General features: G+C 43.1%; 1 protein-coding gene across 6 annotated transcripts in view; it reads left to right on the top strand.

Annotated features, from left to right (window-relative positions):
* TTC7A (tetratricopeptide repeat domain 7A) overlaps positions 1-19,648 on the top strand; it is a 532,144-nt gene that overhangs the window by 421,251 nt on the left and 91,245 nt on the right. For all 6 annotated transcript variants that reach the window (XM_056568084.1, XM_056568088.1, XM_056568085.1 and 3 more), the window contains one exon: positions 1,209-1,306. In XM_056568084.1, the coding sequence (XP_056424059.1) occupies positions 1,209-1,306 (98 nt within the window). The remainder of the gene's footprint in view (positions 1-1,208; positions 1,307-19,648) is intronic.

Below are 19,648 nucleotides of genomic sequence, written 5' to 3'. Positions count from 1 at the left end.
TTACATGTCTCATTCGCTGTCTCTGATTACATAGTGAATAGAAGTATAATAACTTCACACCATACTGACCAAACAAAGTGCAAGTGCAAATGATGCACTACAGGAACGTGGATAGAGTCTCCCCAATGCGCTTTTTGGTACATCTAGCCTTCGTCCGGGAGTCATTATTATACAGCTATTCACTATGTAGTCAGAGACAGTGAATGAGACATGTAATACTCAGTTAGCAGCTATGGCTGCAATATGTACTAGTCTTTATGTATACTTGTATTACCTTATTGATCTAAGTACCATTATATTTTGATACTGACATTTTGTATTATTATTTTTATTACTGCATATGCAGGTCCTGGATATGTCGTCTTTTTTTGTGATGTGTGTATTCCTCCTTTCATTTATTGTGTTTTTTATATTTTTGTGATTATATAAACATATATTTTTTAATACTATTTTAAAGTTACTCCTTATTTGTCTTTTTGGTTTTTGATAGATGAACAACCATGTAAAATGTTTTTAATGACAAAATACCATTTGGTATGACCCTTTAAATCTTTGCTCTTCCAACTGCCTAATCGGGACTTAGGAGAATGTAAAATGCATCATATATAGCAACAGGGCATACCGTATATATTCTTTAACATTTCATCACACTACTTATAGACTTCAAGTCCTATCTGAGATCGACCCAGTACGCCCTCTTTTGGGAAAGGTTTTACATACCTACCCATTTTGCAGTCCGGTTCATTGGTTGTCCCACCAAAATGGGGGCTGTTGGCAAGCGTGCAACACAGTAGAGAGAAGCTGGCACTGCACGCTATCAGGCTTACTAGCTAACATTTTTATGGCTACTTGGTTCAATGTACAACGTCACTCTTCACAATGTTATAGCTGGTGGTGCTCTGCCGAAATACAGTAGTATGGCAACAATTCATCAGAAGTAATAAAAATGGCGGCACTCACCAAAGTTGTATCCAAACTTATTTATTTTGGGAATCGTGGGAATGAATATACAAGCAGGTGCGTTCCACAGAGAATGAGCAATGAACGTAGGAAGGCACCTGCTTGTATGTCCATCCCCACGATTCCCTAAATAAAGAAGTTTGGTTACAACTTTGGTCAGTGCGTCCATCATTCATTACCTCTGATGAACTGTTTGCGTGTGTGTTTTACAACGATGGGACTTACTAGTAAAACTTTTCTTGTTTTAGTGATTCTGAAAAGGAAAGCAGTTTAGCTGATGTTCCCCTGACGAGAAAACACAGCGGGCTGCACCTAGCAATTCCTGATGCTCATGATCCAGAAAATGGTAAGAAAAACTTTGGGATTACCATTTTTGCCATTTTCAAATACTCTTTTATGGTGGACTGTGTCAATAGAGGGGTCCTTGACAGTGCAAAGAGCTGTTATATTCCTTCATTACGTGGTCAGCCAAAGTGCAGTCTACAGAAGTGCAGCACCCCCACACTCTAGTATTAGGGGCTGCAGTTACCCACTGCCAAAAGAGGGTTAATTTTTATCACTTTATCTGATGACAAGGCCACTTTAAAGGGACAGCAGATATGTAGACATTAAAGGGGTACTCCAATGGAAAAAAAAATCAAATTAACTTGTGCCAGAAAGTTAAACAGATTTTTCTTAATCCTTCCAGTATGTATCAGCTGCTGTATTCTCCAGAGGAAGTTTGGAAGTTCCTTTCAGTCTGACCACAGTGCTCTCTGCTGACACCTCTGTTCATGTCAGGAACTGTCCAGAGCAGGAGAGGTTTTCTATGAGGATTTGCTCCTGCTCTGGACAGTTCCTGACACAGACAGAGGTGTCAGCAGAGAGCACTGTGGTCAGACAGAAAAGAACAACTCAACTTTCTCTGTATCATACAGCAGCTGATAAGTACTGGAAGGATTAAGATTTTTTACTAGAAGTTATTTACAAATCTGCTTAACTTTCTGGAGCCAGTTAATATGAAAAAAAATAATTTTCCACCGGAGTACCCCTTTAACCCCTTAACCCCTTAAGGACGCAGGACGTAAATGTACGTCCTGGTGAGGTGGTACTTAACGCACCAGGACGTACATTTACGTCCTAAGCATAACCGCGGGCATCGGAGAGATGCCCGTGTCATGCGCGGCTGATCCCGGCTGCTGATCGCAGCCAGGGACCCGCCGGCAATGGCCGACGCCCGCGATCTCGCGGGCGTCCGCCATTAACCCCTCAGGTGCCGGGATCAATACAGATCCCGGCATCTGCGGCAGTTCGCAATTTAAATGAACGATCGGATCGCCCGCAGCGCTGCTGCGGGGATCCGATCATTCATAACGCCGCACGGAGGTCCCCTCTCCTTCCTCCGTGCGGCTCCCGGCGTCTCCTGCTCTGGTCTGTGATCGAGCAGACCAGAGCAGGAGATGACCGAAAACACTGATCTGTTCTATGTCCTATACATAGAACAGATCAGTATTATCAATCATGGTATTGCTATGAATAGTCCCCTATGGGGACTATTCAAGTGTAAAAACATGTAAAAGTAAAAGTAAAAAAAAAAGTGAAAAATCCCCTCCCCCAATAAAAAAGTAAAACGTCAATTTTTTCCTATTTTACCCCCAAAAAGCGTAAAAAACATTTTTTATAGACATATTTGGTATCGCCGCGTGCGTAAATGTCCGATCTATTAAAATAAAATGTTAATGATCCCGTACGGTGAACGGCGTGAACGAAAAAAATAAAAAAAGTCCAAAATTCCTACTTTTTTAATACATTTTATAAAAAAAAAAATTATAAAAAATGTATTAAAAGTTTTTTATATGCAAATGTGGCATCAAAAAAAAGTACAGATCATGGCGCAAAAAATCAGCCCCCATACCGCCACTTATACGGAAAAATAAAAAAGTTAGAGGTCATCAAAATAAAGGGATTATAAACGTACTAATTTGGTTAAAAAGTTTGTGATTTTTTTTAAGCGCAACAATAATATAAAAGTATATAATAATGGATATCATTTTAATCGTATTGACCCTCAAAATAAAGAACACACGTCATTTTTACCATAAATTGTACGGCGTGAAAACAAAACCTTCCAAAATTAGCAAAATTGCGTTTTTCGTTTTAATTTCCCCACAAAAATAGTGTTTTTTGGTTGCGCCATACATTTTGTGATATAATGAGTGATGTCATTACAAAGGACAACTGGTCGCGCAAAAAACAAGCCCTCATACTAGTCTGTGGATGAAAATATAAAAGAGTTATGATTTTTAGAAGGCGAGGAGGAAAAAATGAAAACGTAAAAATTTAATTGTCTGAGTCCTTAAGGCCAAAATGGGCTGAGTCCTTAAGGGGTTAAGGACCATACGACAAAATCAAACCGATATAAGTAGGGTATCATTTTAATCGTATGGAGCTACAGAATAAAGAGAATGTGTCATTTTTTACCGAAAAATTTACTGCGTAGAAACAGAAGCTCCCAAAAGTTACAAAATTGCGTTTTTTTCCAATTTTGTCTCACAATGATTTTTTTTTTTCCGTAGATTTTTGGGTAAAATGACTGATGTCACTGCAAAGTAGAATTGGTGGCGCAAAAAATAAGCCATAGTATGGATTTTTAGGTGCAAAATTGAAAGGGTTATGATTTTTTAAGGGGTTAAGGGTATGTTCACGCGACAAAATTTCTGCAATTTTCTAAACACAGAATTCCGCTGAAGTTCCGCTGAAATTCACGCCCCTTTGATTTCAATGGGATTCCGACATGGCATTCCGACTTTAAGACTGGTCTTATATTTTGGACGGAATGCGGAAAGCAATTCTGCTGTCTGAATGGGACTGAGGAATCCCTGCGGAATTTCCAGCTGAACTCTTCAGCGCACCCTAATGGTCTATCCTTTGGAAGAAGACCTGATCATTGCCTTTAGTGAACGACAGAATGAAGAGGATGTGGTGCTCCAGCTAACACTGTGCCCCCTGTTAGAGTTTAGCAACAGCTGCAGCTGATGCTTTAGTATAAATTAATATAAAAGACAGCAGATGGCACTAATGCACATTATTAGTGCTTGTTAAAGGTTTTTATTTTGCATACTCACCTCCCCGATCACCCGCTTCATCCATTCCCATGCTGCTCAGTGCCGCCTGAGCAGTGATACTCTGCTGTCACTGGTTACCTGATGAAACAAAAGCAGGAAGAGCTGCTCATTTGAAACCAGGACCCTGTCAGTCAGGGGATCAGGGAAGGTAAGTATAAGGCTATATTCACACCTGCGTTGAAGGCTCCTTCGCAGATTCTATCCAAAAGACTGGGAAAAAAAGCAGCATGCAGGATTTTTTTGTCCAGCCAAATGATGGATGCCATATTGGAAGCCCTAACAAAGTCAATGTGGTCCTAGGGGCCTTAGTCATAGGCCAGTGTTTCCCAACCAGCATGCCTCTAGTTGTTGCAAAACTACAACTCTCAACATGCCTGGACAGCCTTTGGCTGGTTGGGAAACACTGCCATATGCCGTTGATGTTTGTGTCCCTCTTGTCTCTTCCTAGTGCTTGTGCTTGTAGTTCAGCTGTCCGTCGATCCTGCAGATGCACCTGAGCTCCTTTCATTGACTTCCTCTGTACGGACAGGTCACTGAATGGCTTTCATGGAAAGAATTTAAACTTTGAACAACACCTGGTGCGGATAAAGTTACCGAACGCTCCAGAAATGAATAATTGAACAATAAAACCAGTTTAATAGTGCGGAAGGCAAAGTACTTACACAAGGCTTATTATTTAGGAAATGATGGATGGGAATATAATCGCATGCTTCATTATTTATCTTTGTATTATTCACACATTAGCAACCAGTTTTTTCCTATGGCTTGCAAAAATAATATCACATAAGATTTATTTGGGCAATTACCTAAAATAGGAAAATTATGATATGCTAGATAGATATTAGATAGATGACTGGATGGCTAGATAGATATTAGATGATAGGTGTGAGATAGATAGATATGAGATAGATAGATAGGTAGATATGAGATTATAGAGAGATTAGGTAGATAGATATGCGATAGATAGATATGAGATAGATAGAAAAAGAACCAGGAGAAGCAGCACAACCAGTGAGACAAGATGTGGGTACCATGTGGGTACCAAAACAGCCTTGGTCCAGGGCCACTTGAATACAAAAAGGTAGAAAAGCGAATTGCAGCACTCCAAACAAATGATTTAGGGTGAAAAAAATACTTGTTTTATTCCATCCAAAGCGCAATATTTTGGTTGCCCAATGCAACCATTTTCAAGCTTTCAATGAATTCCTCAAAAACGCAAAACACTGATTCTTTATAATCCAAGGTAACGATATATTATAAAAAAAAACAACAAAATTAAAATGGTGTGTGGTGTTGGGCAGCTCGCCGGCCTGGGGGTGACAAGTGAGGGAGAGATGCATGCAGTGCACAGACAATATCATCAAAACAGTGCCTCATAATATTCATGCCTAAAATGAAATCGGCCGCTCCCTCATCTCTGACATTTGTGACAATCCCCCCTTGCCTTCCTAACACATGTTTTCCCACTTGCACCGTGGGCTCCCAGTAACCATGTCTGGGTACTGGTTTCCCGTTCCCTGCAATTACCCTGAAGTCCGCTTCCTGAGGGTCACACAACCTTTCTGGGCCCCAGTACTTATAGAAAAACCCCTATGGGATAGTGGATACCTGAGACCCCATATTTATCAGAGCTTGTAACGGGACGCCTTCAATCATCGCCTGTACATAGGGACAAGCAGCTACATACATAGATAGTCCTTTCTTGTTGCTGGTTGATTCTGGACCTTCAATCTCTACTCCTGGGGTGCGGTCCTCGACCCCAGGGGACGCGCGTTTAAAGCCCAGCATTGGCTCTTCCAGTGTCCATTCTTGTTACAATAACTGCAAACGGGTCTTTGGCTTCCAGGTGGTCTCACAGGAGGAACACTAGGTGGAGTGACAGGGCAAGGGTCAGCCTTCTTAGGTGGTGGTGTTGCAGATCTGGAAGGGTTTGGCCGTACTGCCATTTCTTTGAAAGCCTTGGCTAACTGTTCAATGTCCTGTTTAATGTCTTGCAAGTCAGCTGTCCAAGGGCTAGGATTAGATGTTGGTGGGGCAGATTGAGAAGGGACAGGCGGTTGGGGCGAAGGACCCTGAGAGTCTGTAGTAGGGACACTAATTTCTTCTGTCTGAGGCCCCGATTCTATTACTTTCACCGCTAGTCTCTTAAAGGCTGGGAAGGCCATGTCGGAATTCTGTACAGCCAGCATCCTAAGTTGGGCCTTGTCCCATTTATTTAGCGCCCCCTCTATTAACCCCTTAAGGACTCAGCCCATTTTGGCCTTAAGGACTCAGACAATTTAATTTTTACGTTTTCATTTTTTCCTCCTCGCCTTCTAAAAATCATAACTCTTTTTATATTTTCATCCACAGACTAGTATCAGGGCTTGTTTTTTGCGCAACCAGTTGTCCTTTGTAATGACATAACTCATTATATCATAAAATGTATGGCGCAACCAAAAAACACTATTTTTGTGGGGAAATTTAAACGAAAAACGCAATTTTGCTAATTTTGGAAGGTTTCGTTTTCACGCCGTACAATTTATGGTAAAAATGATGTGTGTCCTTTATTCTGAGGGTCAATACGATTAAAATGATACCCATTATTACATACTTTTCTATTATTGTTGTGCTTAAAAAAAAATCACAAACTTTTTAACCAAATTAGTACGTTTATAATCCCTTTATTTTGATGACCTCTAACTTTTTTATTTTTCCGTATAAGCGGCGGTATGGGGGCTCATTTTTTGCGCCATGATCTGTACTTTTTTTTTATACCACATTTGCATATAAAAAACTTTGAATACATTTTTTATAATTTTTTTTTTAATAAAATGTATTAAAAAAGTAGCAATTTTGGACTTTTTTTTTTCGTTCACGCCGTTCACTGTACGGGATCATTAACATTTTATTTTAATAGTTCGGACATTTACGCACGCGGCGATACCAAATATGTCTACAAAAATTTTTTTTTACGCTTTTTGGGGGTAAAATAGGAAAAAACGGACGTTTTACTTTTTTATTGGGGGAGAGGATTTTTCACTTTTTTTTTACTTTTACATTTTTTTTATTTTTTTTTTACACTTGAATAGTCCCCATAGGGGACTATTCATAGCAATACCATGATTGCTAATACTGATCTGTTCTATGTATAGGACATAGAACAGATCAGTGTTATTGGCGATCTCCTGCTCTGGTCTGCTCGATCTCAGACCAGAGCAGGAGACGCCGGGAGCCGGGCGGAGGCAGGAGAGGGGACCTCCGTGCGGCGTTCTGAATGATCGGATCCCCGCAGCAGCGCTGCGGGCGATCCGATCATTCATTCAAATCGTGCACTGCCGCAGATGCCGGGATCTGTATTGATCCCGGCACCTGAGGGGTTAATGGCGGACGCCCGCGAGATCGCGGGCGTCGGCCATTGCCGGCGGGTCCCTGGCTGCGATCAGCAGCCGGGATCAGCCGCGCATGACACGGGCATCGCTCCGATGCCCGCGGTTATGCACAGGACGTAAATGTACGTCCTGGTGCGTTAAGTACCACCGCACCAGGACGTACATTTACTTTCTGCTTCCTTAAGGGGTTAAACGGTCCATCAGTACTCGATTGCCCTGATCGGGCGTGATGCCGTCCAACTTCTGTACCGCCTCTAATGCGCTCTGCAAAGCCACTGCATATGCTCGGAGGGTCTCACCTGGCTTCTGGCATCGTTCATAGAGTCGGAGGCGTACCTCTGAGGGGGAGTGAGATTTAAACACTTGAGAAAGTCCTTCAAAAATCTGTCCCACTGTGGCCTTTTCGGCCACTGGCCAGGTGCAAATTTCTTCCAAGGCGGGTCCCTGGAGTTGTCCCAGAAGCAGCTGTACCTGTTGATGAGGGGAAGTGCATAGAATGCAAAGAGGCTGTAGAATTTCTCTTTAAAGTCTCTTAGTGTAAAAGGGTCACCATTGTAGGTGGGAAGTACAGGCTTCCCCAAGAAGACAGGTGCAGCAACTGGGGCTCCCAACACATAGGGAAAGACTGAGGGTGGACTGGCTGGGTCCTGTTCTGCCGGTGTTGGTAAGGGCGGCAACATTCTTCTAGCTGAGGTTGGAGACCCAGTTGGCTGGGCCGCTGGAACATCGTCCCCTTGCTGTTCAGGTGGGGACTGTGGGACTGCAGGTTCCGACATTTTCGTATTTGTTATACTGGCCCTTTAAATAGATCTCGGGTTCCTAGGTCCCAGGGAAATACGCAATTGTTCTTTAATCTGGAACTTGAGAGCGTAGATTTCAAACTTGAGAGCGGTGACCTGAAACTCAACAGCCTTTAATTGGAATTTGAGTGCATTGATCGGCAGCTGGAGCGATTCTATGCAGGACTTCAATTCGGTAATTTGATGTCTCAGAGTCCCGTACTGTTCCGTTTCTTCACAGCTTCTAGCCTGTTGACGCACTCTGCGCCTTTCCCCGCGCTGGGCTGTCTCTCTTTGCTGGTTTTTGGCCCTAGGCTACGACAAAATGGCCGCCGCGGCACCGAGGGCTTCGGTGGGCGGGGTCTCTGAATCTCGTGCGCTGGTATGTCCCGTGCTGGTATGTCCACGTGCGCTGGTCTGTCCCGAGCTTCCCCATTACTTTACATGCACACTTCCTCCAGACAGCACCATGCGCGCAACCCCTTACTCTGGAGTATAAGTCACAGTACATTAATAAAGTTCACTTCTTAGGGGGGAGTACACTTACACTAGTGGCAATAGTAGGCACACACCCGAATCCTGTTTGTGACGCCAAAAAGGCTTTGTGGTAGCCCTTGGGGGGTGTACGGTAGGGATGGTATGGTGTAGATATATGAGGGTTTAGTATTAACCCAGTCACTCGTGACGCCAGGGTGAGGGCTGGTATGCTGAATCTATGTTCCGGCCTATCACCGCCCTTCCCAGAAGCGATAGGTGCAATGAAATGACTGAAGGTCCACAAGCAGATTTAACTTGAACTTGAATAACTTTACTGCAGTGCTTGCAATATCCAATGCGTAATAACAGTCTCATATAACAGTTCTTAGGTTACTTAGCGACTGGCAGAAGTTGCGGACCTTGCATTAAACTTGTAGTCTCTGAATTTAGGGAGTGATGTGCAGATCCGTCCGGATTTAGGGGAAATATTGGGTCCGGTGATACTTCAGAGTGCTTAGGGGATGACACACTCTATAATTTAGATCGTTCAGCCGTTGCCGCAAGGCTCAGGCCTAACTCACTGCGATTACTGCGATATAGGTCTTCTCTCATCAAGAGCCAGGAGAAAGAGCGAGAAGATGGCCGCCGCTCCCTTATATGGGCAGGGGGCGTGGTGATTCCAATCTCCAGTACATGGTGTGATGGGATTACTGACGTAAGAGGGCCTCCAAAGGTCCTTAAGCTAAAACCATAGAGTTCACCTTGTCACATGACCCGCAGGTCCTGCAACGCTAATAGAAACAGGTAATTAACCATTTATATACAGAAATAATACTATATACATTATTCTATGGACAAATTAGAAATCTATATACTATAATAGAGGCGACTAGGGGCGGACTGACTAACAGAGATTACTAAGTCCTAGGGACTCTGGCTACGGGGACCCATAGATAAATAAGTACCGAATGAAATCGGAACTTTGCAGGGATTATTCCCCTTCCTCAGGGATACTCTGCCCTAAAATGATGGCTTCTTATACTCCTTCATTTGACCACATTCCCATTGCACATTCCCATTGGACCATACCTTCTTTATAAATATACATAAAAATTTCTTTAAAATTCCTTAAAATACTAATTACTGCGGGCATTCTATACATTCATAAAAACCATTTGGGACCAATGTATTTAACTTGAAAATATAAAAACGTTCCCTTTTGCATAAAGTAGAGAATCTGCGTAAGCCTTCAGCTACTTGTTCTACGGGAGATACCCGTAGCAACCTTGGATCTCCATTATGGTGCAGGGCAAAATGCTGAGAAACACTATGCTTTGGGTACTTATTCTTAATATTAAATCTGTGGGAATTTATACGTTTAAGAAGTGTTTGAGATGTGCGGCCCACATATTGGGTCCCGTATGGACATTCCAATACATAAATTACATAGTTACTTGCACAGTTTAAATTCGATTTTATGGGAATTATTTCCCCTGTTGCTGCACTCATTATAGTTTGTTTCCCGTACTCTATATATGGGCAAGTATGACATCTTTTTTCTTTACATTTATGTCAGGCCCAAGGCCTGATTATTAAAATCCTATATGTGTATTATAAATTATAACTGTGTGTGATCTATTATCCAAGACATGGGTAAGACATGTTTTTTGTGTATTGCATTTTATTGGGGGTCTGGCTGTTTGTTTGTATCTCCTTTGAAGTCATACACTCTGGTCTCATCATATAATCAAAGAGATAAGGGGTCAGGAAGAGAGATGCCCCACCTGGTGGGATCAGAGGGGAGGGGGGAATGGAGTTTCCCTCCAAAGAAGCAGATAAGACTTAAAATGCTGGACTCAACTGTTGTTGAAAGCTGTGTAACAAGCTGACAAGACCATCCTAAGCTGGAACTCACTCTCATGGACTGCTATATCATCATGCTGTAAGAACTTCATCTTTTGTTTTCTGAACTTGTCTTGCCAAACTCTTTTATATATTTTTGTAACTGTATGTCATTTGTTTATTTTTATTCATAGCACTGTGATACCTTTTATCAGATTAAATGTTTAATTAATCAGCTCTGGTCTTGGATCTCTAAATATTTGAGCTCACCTTTCTGAAGGCAGCTCTGGTGGAAACACGTTTATCTAAGGGTTAATTTGGTGATTTGCTGGGACTAGTAGTGGATACCCAGAGGTCTGGCGGCTTTAACCCTTGCACCATCACACTCTCTCTAGCGTCTTGGCTGGACCGATAGGGTGTGATCGTGACAACTGGTGGCAGCGTCGGGATATATTTAGAGATTTTTAGTGCTTGCTGGATTTTACCTGTGAGGAAATCTTAGCACTAAAAAGAAATTGCATACATATTCTTGTGTGTAAATTCCAAAGACATAGCTCAGTACTGGTTTAAAAGACATACAAAAAGAGTGCAAAACAGTTCTGTCCTCCCCATCTCCTGTTTTACCTCCTCTGTCTCATCTCGGAAATATGGAAGCATATCGCAAGCAGTCCAAGCCTGCACTGGAGCTAATGTGCCAAGAAAAGGAGATCCCTACTGCAGGAAAGAACAAGGAACAACTTATTGCTGATCTTGTGGAGTATGATGCCCGTGCAGAAGAGCTGAGTGACATGAGCTGGAACTGCCATCCAAGGACTGATATCCCCTGGGGAATACAACATTACTCCCCATCAGGACAGTACTCCACATGAGGCCTTGGACTCTTATATGCGGACTGCCTTACAACACCTTGGGAATGTGGATGCCAATATGAAACTCCAGTTGCTTCTCCAGTACCAAACTGCAGAGAGAGAGGCACGAGCCGCAGAGAGAGAGGCCCAGGCACGAGCAGCAGAGAGAGAGGCGGCAGAGAGAGAGGCCCAACGGAGGCATGAACTGGAGGTTCTGAGGCTGAGAGGGGATGCTTTATCTGCACGCAGTGATGTGCAGGATCAAGGAGACCACAAACCTCGCTTGGAACATTTCCCCATGTTGGAGAAAGATGGTGATCTGGATGTGTTCCTGAGGGGATTTGAAAAGGTTTGCCGGCAGTTCCATCTACCTAAGGAACAGTGGGGACGATATCTATCCCCACGGCTGCAAGGGAAAGCTCTGGATGTGTTTGCTTCGCTTCCCTCTGAGAGTGACCAGGTCTATGAGGCAATAAAATCTGCCCTGCTAAAAAGTTTTAATCTGACTCCAGAGGCTTATCAGAAAAGTTTTCGGACTTTGCAACAAAGTGCCACAGAAAGCTGCACTCAACATGCAGGTCAGCTAAGGACTGCATTCAGGCAATGGACTGGGGGCCTACAAGTCACTACCTATGAGGCCCTGGAGGACTTGATGGTCCTGGATCAGTTTCTCCAAACACGGAGCTTTGAAGCCAGAGAGTGGATTTTGGACCGCAAGCCCAAGACAGCAATGGAAGCAGCAGAACTAGGAGATGACTTTGCCAACAACCGGGCGCCAGCAGCAAAGCGTGGGTCTGCACAAGCTGGAGCAAGTACCTGGAGGGGAGCCACACAACCACAAAGCACCACCAGGTCAGCCGGGAAATTCTTTCCATCATTCCCAAAAGCAACAGGAGCCACATTGGGTCAGGGGGACACCCGCCGATGTTACAGATGCAACAATATTGGGCACCTGAGTGCCACTTGCCCCAACAAAAAGAATTCTCCACCAGTAGCTGGAGGACACACAGCCGTTCTTCTGGTGTCCAGAGCGGTGGAGAAAAGAGCGGATAACCTGCAGAGTGTACCTGTGGGTGACCGGGTGACAGTGGGTTTGCGAGATTCTGGAGCCTCCTTTATCTTGGTGCGGCCTGAAGTGGTGGATACAGAGGACATCATCCCTGGAAAAACCATGGCTTTAAAAGGAATTGGAGGTGTGCGGCCTGCTGTGCCCATGGCCCGTGTGTACCTGGATTGGGGTACAGGCAAAGGTTTGCGGGTGGCGGGGGTCTCTGAGGACATCCCTGTTAATGTTCTGCTGGGGAATGATTTGGGTCGGATGCTCTGTCATTATGCTCCAGAGTACACTACCTGCACACCGGATGGGCTAGGAGAGAGCCCTGTTCATTCTGAGGTACTGTGCGAGACTTTGGGAGACACTGCGAAATGTGGTAACTGGGAGAGAGTGCAGGGGATTGATAATTGTTTACCTGTGACTGAACCAGTAATGTTTACCAAAAGTGGAATGGGGTGTATTGTAAAATGTGGTGACAATGCATTGCCAATGCCAAAACCTAGTGGAGATGGGCTGGGGGGGGGGGGGGTTGGTGTGCCCCTGGTGACATGTAAGGATGAGCAGTGAGTGATATGTCCCAATCCTGTGAGCCTAAGGAGGAGGAGGGAAGGAGTGATAGCCCTGTGTATGATGCCTGTATTGTTCTGTCTGGAACTGAGAGAGAGGATGGTAAACCCCAAAGAGGCATACCAATAGTGGCAGTGGTAACGCGTCAGCAGCGTGCCAAGGCTGCAGCTTTAAAAAGAAAGGAGGATGGTGATGCAAGGGGAAAGCTGTGTGACATGCAAGCCACAGCAGAGGAAGGTGGAGATGTGCTCCCTGATGACACAAGATGGGGGAGGGAAATGAGCATTTCCGGGAAGCTCTGCACAGTGACCCTTCCCTTGAAGGGCTGAGACAACGTGCTGAACATACAGGTGTTGACACAGATGGGCATCGGGTATATTGGGAAAATTATATCTTGTATTGGGAGTCCCTTTCCAAAGGCATGCTAGGGGCCCAGGAGAGAGAAAGGCAGTTAGTGGTTCCTAGGCAGTACAGGAAAGAGCTGCTGAGTTTGGCCCATCAGACCCCCCTGGCAGGACATTTGGGAGTGGCCTATGCGGACATAGTGAAGAAATGTCTAGCTGTGGTCTGGGCTTTGCAAAAATTACAGCCATACCTGTATGGCAGGGATTTTACTGTCATAGCTGATCACAAACCTCTACCTTGGTTGGACAGAGTGTCCGGTAACAATGGCACCTTGAAACAAATGCTAAAAACATTTGTAGAATCGGAGGACAGAGACTGGGAAAAGTATTTACCCCATCTGTTATTTGCTTACAAGGAGGTACCCCAAGAGCCTACAGTTTTCTCGCCCTTTGAGTTATTATATGGTCACAAAGTGTGGGGACCCCGAGATTTAGTTAGGGACGAATGGGAAGGGGGGCTACCTGCCCCTGAGACTTCTGTGGGGGAGTATTCTCTGAGATTCAGGGACAGGATGCAGACATTGACTGGGCTGGCACATGACTACCTCACAGCAGCACAGTCCAGGCAGAAGTACTGGTATGATCACAATGCAAGGGACCGGGTCTATGAAGTGGGACAGAAGGTAATGGTTCTGAACCCCATCAGGCAGAATAAGTTGCAGGCTGCCTGGGAGGGTCCCTTCCCCATTTTGCAGTGCCTAGAACCCACCACATATGTAGTTGCCCTTGATGAGAAAGGTCAGAGGCAGAGACAGTACCACATTAACATGGCATACTATGACCCTGAGAAGGTGGTACTCAGTGTATGTAGTGCACCAGAGGAATGGCTGGGTAGTGATCCCCTACTGGAGGAAGCTAAGAGCCAGGGATCCCTTCAGGATGTAGAGATCAATCCACAGCTCTTAGCTGCAAAGAAAAGGCAGCTAAATGAGGAAATAGACCCCTTCAGTGCCATCTTTGCCTGGGAATGCAGGGCCTGTGGTGTCAAGAAAAGAATTAGATGGTTAAGGGAGACAGATCTATCAGCCTGGAGCAGCCAGATCTCTCTGTCCCCATCTTAAGGGGGAGGTGTCAGGCCCAAGGCCTGATTATTAAAATCCTATGTGTGTATTGTAAATTATAACTGTGTGTGATGTATTATCCAAGACATGGGTAAGAGGTCATTCAGACGGTGTATCCTTTGTTTTTTGTGTATTGCATTTTATTGGGGGTCTGGTTGTTTGTTTGTATCTCCTTTGAAGTCATGCACTCTGGTCTCATCATATAATCAAAGAGATAAGGGGTCAGGAAGAGAGATGTCCCACCTGGTAGGATCAGAGGGGAGGGGGTAATGGAGTTTCCCTCCAAATAAGCAGAGAAGACTTAAAATGCTGGACTCAACTGTTGTTGAAGGCTGTGCAACAAGCTGACAAGACCATCCTAAGAACAGCTGGAACTCACTCTCATGGACTGCTATATCATCATGCTGTAAGAACTTCATCTTTTGTTTTCTGAACTTGTCTTGCCAAACTCTTTTATATATTTTTGTAACTGTATGTCATTTGTTTATTTTTATTCATAGCACTGTGATACCTTTTATCAGATTAAATGTTTAATTAATCAGCTCTTGTCTTTGATCTCTAATTATATGAGCTCACCTTTCTGAAGGCAGCTCTGGTGGAAACACGTTTATCTAAGGGTTAATTTGGTGACTTGCTGGGACTAGTAGTGGATACCCAGAGGTCTGGCGGCTTTAACCCTTGCACCATCACACTCTCTTTAGCATCTTGGCTGGACCGATAGGGTGTGATCGTGACAATTTAAATACACCTTTTTGTTTTATTGTTACTTTTTTAACTTTTCTAACTCCTGTAGAACAAGTAGCTGAAGGCTTACTCTCTACTTTATGCAGAAGAGAAAGTTTTTATATTTTTAAGTTAAATACATTGGCCCCGAATGGTTTTAATGAATGTATAGAACGCCCGCAGTAATGAGTATTTTAATGATTTTTTTAGAAATTTTTATGTATATTTATAAAGAAGGTATGGTCCAATGGGAATGTGCTTCCAGGTAATGGGGTCAAATGAAGGCATATAAGAAGGCCATCATTTTAGGACAGTGTATCCCTGAGGAAGGGGAATAATCCCTGGATTACTAGTACACCATTTAAATTATTATAATTTTTTTAAATAAATCATTACCTTGGATTATAAAGAATCAGTGTTTTGCGGTTTTCCCTTGGGAAATTCCGGCCACTCCCGAACTTGGACCTGGAGTTTCGGAAACAAGGCGATTGTTCGTTTGAAGGCTTGCAGGAGTGAGGGGGTTTAGGACAAAAAAACCTCTCAGTGAAGTAAGTGGAAAGGAAAAAGAAAAATCACTGCAAGCATTGTTTTGCACTGTAATATCGATCCTGTCCGCTCTCCAATTTTTTTATTTTTTATGTATATCTATTTGTTCGGAGTGGCTGGACACTGACCGAAATGGATTGCAATGGATGAGGACCATTATAAGATTCTTGAATATTACAATATAGGCGTCTTCTGTGTGTGAGTGGTTCGTCAAAAAAACTCACCAAGTGTAAGTGTTACCTTACCTTCATTGGATAACAGAAATTGTTGAGGATCTATTTGACCGCTCCCAAAAAGTTTTTAATGTACTTTGAACACATATTTAAAGGGGTATATCAGAATTTTTTTTTTACTATGCTACAGGCGCTGTAAAGTTAGTGTAGTTCATAAGAGTGTCTGTACCTGTGTTTTATGGGGGTCTCGCTATTCTTCTATGTTTTTTTGCCCCAATGTTTATTTTTAACTGCATACCAAATGAGTATCAGGTTGTCTCAGGTTTTCCCAGGTTGCAGGATGGCCCGAGATATTACATCACTAGTAGGGTGTTCCGAGAGAGCCTGTATGCTTCAATGGGTGAAGCGACTACTGGGTGGGAGGGAGATCATTCTACAAGAATTGTAGCTGGCTAGCACCCTGGTCAGAAAACACTGGTCTATTGCATGAAAAGGATGACGTGTGTTTCAATGGGTGGGGTGACTGATGTGTAGGAGGGAGAAAAGTGACCTCACACTTAAAAACAAGGAATCACGAGACTAGTAGTTTCAGCGAAGGAACTCCAGCAGGAAATAGCCAGTTCATAAAAAGATAGCCACAGCATTACAGTATGTTAATCTCGCAACATGTTAATCACACAACAGCCATTTATCCAAAGATAAGCACAGATTCTTCCTAAGCATGTCCATTACTGTCTGCCAGGTATGTGCTAAAATCACCTTATGGTGGATAACCCCTTTAATCTATCACATCCAGCACTTCAAATAAATTTAAAAAAAAGGTGATTTATTCCATAGTGTACAAGGTTTGACAACGTTGTACACTATGGAATAAATCACTTTTTAAAATTTGTCCGGAGTGCTGGTTGAATATGTGGCGGATCCCTAAGTAAAGTCGTATATACACCAACTTCCAGGGGTCGCAAACTGGTGGCCCTCCAGATGTTGCAAAACTTCAACTCCCAGCATTCCCGACAGCCATTAGCTGCAGCAAATGGCTGTCTGGGCATGACCAGGCATGCTAGGAGTTGAAGGTTTGCAACATCTGGAGGGCCACCGGTTTGAGACCCCAGCTGTAGACTGATATAGATAGATGGGCTAGATAAGGTAATACTGATACAAGGCTTATTTAAGGTGATCTACATGCTTGACCATTTTCTATGGAGCTACCAAACATTGTTTTGATAATGTTCAAAAGTGTCATACACAGTAAAAAGAGATATCCCCTATCCTGATAGATAGATAGATTTGAGAGAGAAAGATAGATAGATGTGAGATACAGTGGGGCAAAAAAGTATTTAGTCAGCCCCCAATTGTGCAAGTTCTCCCACTTAAGAAGATGGGAGAGGCCTGTAATTTACATGATAGGTATACCTCAACTATGAGAGACATAATGAAAAAATCCATAAAATCACATTGTCTGATTTTTAAAGAAATTATTTTTAAAATGAGAATAGAAAATAAGTATTTGGTCAATAACAAAAGTTCATCTCAATACTTTGTTATATACCCTTTGTTGGCAATGACAGAGGTCAAACGTTTTCTGTAAGTCTCCACAAGGTTTTCACACACTGTTGCTGGTGTTTTGGCCCATTCCTCCATGTAGATCTCCTCTAGAGCAGTGATGTTTTGGGACTGTCACTGAGCAACACAGACTTTCAACTCTCTCCAAAGGTTTTCTATGGGGTTGAGATCTGGAGACTGGCTAGGCCACTCCAGAACCTTCAAATGCTTCTTATGAAGACACTCCTTCGTTGTCCGGGTGGTGTGTTTGGGATCATTGTCATGCTGAAAGACCCAGCCACATTTCATCTTCAATGCCCTTGCTGATGGAAGGAGGTTTTCACTCAAAATCTCACAGTACATGGCCCTATTCATTCTTTTCTTTCCACGGATCAGTCTTCCTGGTCCCTTAGCAGAAAAAAATCCCCAAAGCATGATGTTTCCACCCCCATGCTTCACAGTAGGTATGGTGTTCTTTGGATGCAACTTAGCATTCTTTCTTCTCCAAACACGACAAGTTGAGTTTTTACCAAAAAGTTTTACTTTGCTTTCATCTAACTATATTAAATTCTTCCAATACTCTTCTGAATCATCCAAATGCTCTCTAGCAAACTTCAGACTGGCCCGGACATGTACTGGCTTAAGCAGGGGGACACGTCTGACATTGCATGATTTGAGTCCTTGGCGGTATAGTGTGTTACTGATGGTAGCCTTTGTTACTTTGGTCCCACCTCTCTGCAGGTCATTCACTAGGTCCCCCGTGTGGTTCTGGGATTTTTGCTCACCGTTCTTGTGATCTTTTTGACACCACAGGGTGAGTTCTTGCGTGGAGTCCCAGATCGAGGGAGATTATCAGTGGTCTTGTATCTCTTCCATTTTCTAATAATTGCTCCCATGGTTGAGATTTCTTCACACCAAGCTGCTTGCCTATTGCAGATTCAGTCTTCCCAGCCTGGTGCAGGTCTACAATTTTGTTTCTGGTGTCCTTCGACAGCTCTTTGGTCTTGGCCATAGTGGAGTTTGGTGTGTGGCTGTTTGAGGTTGTGGACAGGTGTCTTTTATACTGATAACATGTTCAAACAGGAGCCATTAATAATGAGTGGAGGACAGAGGAGACTCTTAAAGAAGAAGTTACAAGTCTGTGAAAGCCAGAAATCTTGCTTGTTTTTAGGCGAACAAATATTTATTTTCCACCATAATTTGAAAATAAATTCTTTAAAAATCAGACAATGTGATTTTATGGATTTTTTTTCTCATTCTGTCTCTAATAGTTGAGGTATATCTATGATGATAATTACAGGCCTCTCTCATCTTTTTAAGTGGGAGAACTTGCACAATTGGTGGCTGACTAAATAGTTTTTTGCCCCACTGTAGATAGATATATAGATTTATAGATAGATAGATATGAGAGATAGATAGATAGATATGAGATAGATAATGGTGCCACATGGTGTGTCCTACAACAATATATTATGAGGTTTCTCTCCCATAAAAGCAATGCTTCTACATATAGCTCCAAAATACGATCATAATCCAATCAAGTATGATACAAATGTCTCCATCTATGAATAGAAACATACAGAGGTACAATGACACTGAGTAGATGCCCTATGTTGGTAGATCGGTAATTAACACCCCCACTCAGTAGGTTAATAGGTTATCCCTCCCCATTAAGTAGATGCCTCCAGTAGGTCGGTAGATAATTCCACCCCATAAACATAAAAAGATAACAAAACTAAAAGATTGGCTTAGCACGTATGTATGTACACGAGCAGGAATTCCTGTTTGCCACTGGACTCCTTGCTCCTGTACAATACTGGTAACCATTAAACTCATCTCCACTAACATTACATTCGTAGGGGTGCAAAATTGTGCACCTGGGGCAACCACATCACCCCAGCCACCCCCATTTATTGAGTGACAGAATCTTATTGGATCTTGTAGGTACAAGCACATTTTCACATGGTAACAATGGACATACTTTAATTGATCGTAATATTCCGCCCCTGTGGAGCGCCAGTAACACAGAATGATAAAAATGGACATTCCTCTGATGAATGTGTTATCTTTAGACATTATCTGTCGCGATGATCCCTGATAATGACGTTTTATAGTGTGCGCTAATATGATGTCAGCTTACCAAATGCTCCCTGGGTGTGTAATTCTCCATAATTTGTCTAAGTGAATTGTACTGGTC

This window comes from Hyla sarda, chromosome 3 (assembly GCF_029499605.1).
Source record: "Hyla sarda isolate aHylSar1 chromosome 3, aHylSar1.hap1, whole genome shotgun sequence".
In the NCBI taxonomy this organism is placed as follows: domain Eukaryota; kingdom Metazoa; phylum Chordata; class Amphibia; order Anura; family Hylidae; genus Hyla; species Hyla sarda.
The sequence above is the reverse complement of the archived record's forward strand: the minus strand, read 5'-3'. Positions and strand labels throughout refer to the sequence as shown.